The following is a 7,077-nucleotide window of genomic DNA, read 5'->3' on the forward strand; positions in this document are numbered from 1 at the left end:
GGTGGGTTTGATGCTTTAGGCACCGTACCACCAGAGCTGCTTAGAAAGACTTCTAGTAACCCTAAATTTATAGATTTGAATTTTCTCCAGAAGAGATGTCATTTAGTCTGCAACATGTGTTCCCATAGTTTTGCCTTCTTGCCTATTTCCTATCCTCCAACCCTAAACTGCTGTACGGAAAGTGAATTTGCTCTGTAAATTTTCACTCAAATCACAATAAAAAAAAAAAATAGTGTATCTTCTTGAAAGTTTGTGGTAAATTCAGTCATTCAAATAGTTTTCTCTCAAGACCCAAAAATTCTAGGGCATTTTCAGCTTTGAGTTTATCCTGGAAAAGAAAAGAAAAGAAAAGTTTTTATTTAAAAGCATTGCTGGTTGTTTTTCAGTATTTTATTGTATATTCTTTGTCAGGTTTTTAAAAAATGAACTACCTAAAATGAAAGAAAAATATTAGCAGGTTAAACAATGAACCTCTTACCAAAATCCTCTTGACCTATTTTTGCCCCACTATTTCAAATCTACGGAAGGAAGACTGGGCAATCTACTTCTGTAGTGATACCGCCTTGGAAACCCAAGAAGGGGTTGCTATGAGTTGGATCTTACTCCACGGAAATCTGAAATTTGATTGTAGAGGGATGGGAAGAGACTTATAAATAGGATAGCCCTCTTAGGAAAATGCCTTTCTTTGGAAATCTCTAGGGGATCCTTCAATAGGTCTCAAAAACTATTTAGAGGCAATAAAGAGAAAAGGTAGTTTAGGTGTATGGAAAAGGATGGCTGGAAACAGTGCCCAGAAGTCATCTGTCATTCTCCAAGCTTCTAGGTGTATGTGTTACCCTTTTAAATGCACCTGAATAAAGGCTCTTTTGGAACAAGAGGTGATATAGATGAAAGGTGAAGGGCAAAAAGGCTTTATGAGGCTGAATATGGCCATCTTTGCTTTCTGATAGTCCACTTCTGCTTGATAAATCACCTTGTTGTAACTTTTGATGAGGTGGCCTTGGAAGTTCAACATCCTGACGGTTAGCCATCTTTGTTCACCAAAGCCATCAAAACCCCTACCTCTCACTGGAGGAAGGGAATAGACAATTGAATAAGTCCTGATGCCACCCAGGAATTGCCTTGTCTATAAGTCCCCCTTAATAAACTCCTTCACTGTAATCTTGGAGTTGCCAGTTGTCTCATGGCCCCTCCATTTTTCAAGTTACTGGTCCATACTGCAATAGTTGGCGAGACACCCAGGAAATCAAAGATATAGCTGATAAGGGTTAGGCATCTGCAGGGGGAAATCCCATGTTGGCCAGTAACCTTTATGAGGGAAGGAATGAGATACCACATGAGTATGGGAATGCCCCCCAAATGCCAAGAGACACAGCGTGCTTGTGGGAAAGCACGTACCTTCTTAAGTGTGGAAAAGAGGCTAAGATAGTAATGGTGGCTGAAAAGGTTGCTGCTGCTCTGGGCAGCTCAGTTGCCACTGATAATCAGTTAGCTGCTGAAGTGTACATTAAGGGCACTGCAGGAGGAGCTACCATTCAAAAGGGATATGCAGCAGTTCATGTGTGACTATGGCTAGTATTTTTGAACAGATGCCTTCCTGAGCAGGGTGAGCAGCTAGAGAAGTTTGTCTGCAGGTTTGCAAAAATAGAGGTATAAGAAATAAATGGCTTGGGGAGAATGAGCAGCATACTAGAGTGTGGAATGTGAGTGAGGAATCCCAGCTAACACCGCTGCTGCCATTTTCCCTCTTTAAGCAGGAGCCCTGGCCTGGGCCAGCATGTTGCTCCAGCTTCTTCCTTTTGCTCAGGTTAAGTAGAGAAAGTGAACAAGGGGAAGGGAGAGCAAACACCAAAATGAAGCAGCTGACCCAAGCTATTGCCCACATGGATGGCATGAGGGTAAGCTGCCTGCCCATCTCCTTTGCTTTCTCTTCTCTCCCCCTCCCTGCTCCTGGCTACCATGGAGCACCCTTTATCTCTTTCCCCCTAATTACTCCTATGATGAAAGCTACCCATGAGCCTGACACCATGACAATGAGGTAATATACTCACACTGAGTTGATAGAGCTATGTGGGAAACTCCAGTGAAAAGGAAAAGAGACTAGTGCAACTTGGTTGCTATAGCTATGGAATGTTGAAGTGATAGTGTCTCTATGAATGAAGCTGAGGCAGGGAAAATTAACACTGTAAAAATCTATACATCTCATAGAATGTATCTACCATTTGTCAGTTTGTTGCACTATGGTGGCTTGCATATTGCTGTGATGCTGGAAGCTATGTCACCAGTATTTCCAATACCAGTCGGTTTACCTATGGCATACAAGTTTCAGTGGAGCTTCCAGACTAAGACAGACAGGGAAGAAGGACAGGACCATCCACTTCAGAGAAAATTGGTCATTGAAAACTTTGTGAATAGCAGTGAAACACTGGGGAAAAAATAAACAAAAACACCAAACTCACTGCCATTGAGTCGGATCTGACTCATAGTGACCCAAGCCCTCCTTGGGTTTCTGAGGCGGTATCACTATGGGGGTAGATTGCCCAACCTTCCTTCCAAGGAGTGGCTGGTGGGTTTGAACTGCCAGCCTTCTGGTTAGCAGTCAAATGCCTTAGGCACTATGCCAACAGAGCTCCAGAAACACTGAAAGACACTCAAAATACGACTGGGGAAGAGCTACCTCCTCAAAGTGGTCAACCTCAATGATGTGAAAGCTTTCTGGACCTTCATTTACTGATGTGGCATAATTCAAAATGAGAAGAAACAGTTGCACACATCCGTTAAAAATCAGAATGTGCAATGTGCAAAGTCTGAATCTAGGAAAATTGGAAGTTGTAAAAAAGGAAATGGAATGCATAAAGATCAATATCCTAGGCATTAGTGAGCTGAAGTGGACTGGCACTGGCCATTTTGAATCTGACAACAGTCAGATTCAATAGTAGTATAGTCTACTATTCTGGAAGTGACAAATTGAAGAGGAATGGCATCACATTCATCATCAAAAGAACATTTCAAGATCCATTCTGAAGTGATAGGACAATATCCCTACAAGGAAGATCTGATTATATGACTATCACTCAAATTTACACACCAACCACTAAAGACAAAGATGAAGAAATTGAAGATTTTAACAAACTTTTGCAGTCTGAAATTGATCAAGCATGCAATCAAAATGTACTGATAATTACTGGTGGTTGGAAGGCAAAAGTTGAAAACAAAGAAAACGCATTGGTAGTTGGAAAATATGGCATTGGTGATAGAAATGACACTGGAGACCACATGATGGAATTTTTCAAGACCAATGGTTTATTCATTCCAAATATCATTTTCAACAACATAGATGATGACTATACACGTGGACCTTGCCAGATAGAATACATAGGAATCAAATCAACACCATCTGTGGGAAGAGGTGATGGAGTAGCTCAGTATAATTGGTATAATCAGAAAAAGGCCAAGAGCTGACTGTGGAACAGAACATCAATTGCTCATATGTAAGTTCAAGTTGAAGCTGAAGAAAATTAAAACAAGTCCCTGAAAGCCAAAATACATCCTTGATTATATCTCATTTGAATTTAGAGACCATCTGAAGAACAGATTTGATGCACTGAACACCAATGACCAAAGACCAGAGGAGTTATGGGATGATATCAGTGACGTCATACATGAAGAAAGCAAAAAGATCATTAAAAAGTCAGGGAAGAAACAAAAGACCAAACTCAATGTCAGAAGAGACTCTGAAACTTGCTCTTGAATGGAGAGTAGCTAAAGCAAGTGGAAGAAATGACAAGATAAAGGAGCTGAAAAGATTTCAAAGGGTGGCTCAAGAAGATAAAGTATTATAATGAAATGTGCAAAGACCTGGAGTTAGAAAACCAAAAGGGAAGAATACCCTCTGCATTTCTCAAGCTGAAAGAACTGAAGAAAAAATTCAGGCCTCGAGTTGCAATATTGAAGGATTGATTCAATGGGCAAAATATGAATGATACAGGAAGCATCAAAAGAAGATGGAAAGAATACACAGAGTCACCGGTACCAAAAAGAATTGGTTCAGCCATTTCAGAAGATAGGATATGATCAAGAACCAATGGTATTGAAGGACGAATTCCAAACTGCACTGAAGGGATTGGGGAAAAAGAGGACTCCAAGAATTCATGGAATACCAATTGAGATGTTTCATCAAATGGGTGCAACACTGGAAGCACTCATTTGTCTATGCCAATAAATTTGTAAGACAGCTACCTGGACAACTGACTGAAAGAGATCGATGTTTGTGCCCATTGTAAAGAAAGGTGATCCAATAGAATGTGGAAATTTTCAAACAATATCATTTATACCACCTGCAAGTAAAATTTTGCTGAAAATATTTCAAAAAATGGTTGCAGTAGTAGATAGACAGGGAATTGCCAGAAATTCAAGCTGGATTCAGAACTGGATGTGGAATGAGGGATACCATTGCTGATGTCAGATGTATCTTGGCTGAAAGCAGAGAATACCAGAAAGATATTTACCCATGTTTTACTGACTATGCCAAGGCATTCATTTGGGTGGATCATAACAAATTAGGGATAATACTGTGAAGAATGGGAATTCCAGAGCACTTCATTGTGCTCAAGAAGCACCTGTATATAGACCAAGGGGCAGTCATTTGAACAGACCAAGGGTATATTGCATGATCTAAAATCAGGAAAGGGGTGAATCAGGGTTGAATCCTTTCACCATACTTATTCAATCTGTATGCTGAGAAAATAATCCAAAAATCTGTACTATATGAAGAACATGGCATCAGGATTGGAGGAAGACTCATTAACAACCTGAGGAATGCAGATGACACAACTTTGCTTGCTGAAAGTGAAGATGACTTGAAGCACTTACTGATGAAGATCAAAGACTACAGTCTTCAGTATGGATTATACCTAACAAAACAAAAACCTTCACAGGTGGACCAATAAACCAACATCACAATAAACAGAGAAAAGATTGAAGTTGTCGGGGATTTTATTTTACTTGGATCCGCAATCAATGCACATAAAAGCAGCAGTCAAGAAATCAGATATTGTACTGAATTGGGAAAATCTGCTGCAAAAGACCTCTTTAAAGTGTTAAAGAACAAAGATATCACATTGAAGACTAAGGTGTACCCGACTCAAGTCACAGCATTTTCAATCACCTCCTATGAATGCAAAAGTTGGGCAATGAATAAGGAAGACCAAAGAAGAATTGATGCATTTGAATTATGGTGTTGGAAGAGATAATGGAATATACTAGAAGAATGAACATGTATGTCTTGGAACACCCACGGAAGCAGCAGTCAAGAAATCAGACAATGTATTAAGCTGGGCAAATCTGTTGGCAAAAGATCTCTTTGAAGCATTAAAGAGCAAAGATGTCATTTTGATGACTAAGGTGCACCTGACAGAAGCCATGGTTTTTCAGTCTCCTCGTATGCATGTGAAAGCTGGAGAATGAATAGGGAAGATCAAAGAAGAATTGATGCCTTTGAATTGTAATGTTGGCAAAGAACACTGAAAATACCATGGGCTTACAGAAGAATGAACAAATCTGTCTTGAAGAAGTACAGTGGAAATGCTCCTTAGAAATTACTCTCATACTACATTTCTCATACTTTAGTCACATTGTCAGAAGGGACAAGTGCCTGGAGGATATCATGCTTGGTAAAGTACAAGGTCAATGAAAGAGGAGAAGACCCTCAATGAGATGGATGGACACAGTGGCTGAAACAATAAGCTCAAGAATAGCAAGGATTGTGAGGATAGTGCTGGACCAGGCAGTGTTTCATTCTTGTGTATGTATGGTGGCTATGAGTTGGAACCAACTTCATGGCACCTAACAGCAACAACAAATGGCTAATGGTCTCGACCATTCCATCGTGTGTTTGTTGGCTGCCGGAATGTCTTCTTGGTGAAGTGTCAATTCATGTCCTCTGCCCATTTTTTAATTGGGTTGTTTGTATTTTTGTTGCTAATGTGTTGAAGTTTTTTAAAAAACAAATTTTAGAGTTCAGTCCTTTGTCCAATATGTCATTGCCAATTTTTTTTTCACAGTCTGTAGGTTCTCCTTTTACTCTTTGGTGAAGTGTTTTGATTCACTTAAATGTTTAGTTTTAGGGAGGTCACTGTCATTTAGTTTGTCTTTTGCTGTTTGTGCATGGTCAGTTATTTTTGAGAGTGTATATGCTTTAAGTTTGCCCCTATTTTTCTTTTTTATGGTATTGATAGTTTTAAGTTTCACATATAGGTCTTTCATCCATATTATTTTATATTATTTATTTTTGCAGTGTTCTCTCCCCTCCCCTTCCACCCCTGGTAACCAAAAAAGAAAGTTCCCTTCCATATATAAACCTTTCCTTGACTTTCTACAATAATGAGCTAATACTATATTTGTCCTGTGATTGGCTTATTTCACTCAGCATAATGTCCACCAAGTTCATCCACATTATGCGGTGTTTTGTAAACTCTACATTATTCTTTGGTGTTGCATAGTATTCCATTTTGTGTATGTACCATAGTTTTCTTACCCATTCTTCTGTTGGTGGGCACTTAGGTTGTTTCCATCTTTTGCTTTTCTAAATAGTGCTGCAATGAACATGAGTGTGCATATATCTGTTCTTGGCCTGGCTCTCACTTCTTTAGGACATATACCTAGTAATGGAATTGCTGGATCAAATGGTATTTCTAATTCCAACTTTTGAAGGAATTGCCATACAGCTTTCCACAGTGGTTGTATCATTTTCCAGTCCCACCAGCAGTGTATGAGAGTCCCTACTCTCCACATTCTCACTAGCTTTTTTTATTTTCTGTCTTGTTGCTATTAGTGCTTTGCTATTAGTGCTGGGACAAGATGGTATCTGTTGTTTGAAGATTGGGCAATCTACTTCTGTAGTGATGCTGCCTCAGAAACCCAAGGAGGGGTTGCTGTGAGTCAGATCCAACTCGACAGCAGTGCATTCTTTCTTTCTTTCTTTCTTTTATTTGGGTGAAGATTTACAGAGCAAATTCACTTTCCATACAGCAGTTCACATACACTTTGTCTCATGTCATTGACCACAGTTTACCACAA

At 39.5% G+C, this 7,077-nt stretch overlaps 1 protein-coding gene across 1 annotated transcript in view; it reads right to left on the reverse strand.

Annotated features, from left to right (window-relative positions):
- Positions 1-265: 265 nt before the first annotated feature.
- ACMSD (aminocarboxymuconate semialdehyde decarboxylase) overlaps positions 266-7,077 on the reverse strand; it is a 141,507-nt gene continuing 134,695 nt past the window's right edge. The window contains exon 10 of the mRNA XM_007937567.2: positions 266-328. Coding sequence (XP_007935758.1) covers positions 266-328 — 63 coding nt within the window. The remainder of the gene's footprint in view (positions 329-7,077) is intronic.

This window comes from Orycteropus afer, unplaced genomic scaffold (genome assembly GCF_000298275.1).
Source record: "Orycteropus afer afer isolate SDZICR_OR568_19922 unplaced genomic scaffold, OryAfe1.0 scaffold00004, whole genome shotgun sequence".
NCBI classification, from domain to species: Eukaryota; Metazoa; Chordata; class Mammalia; order Tubulidentata; family Orycteropodidae; genus Orycteropus; species Orycteropus afer.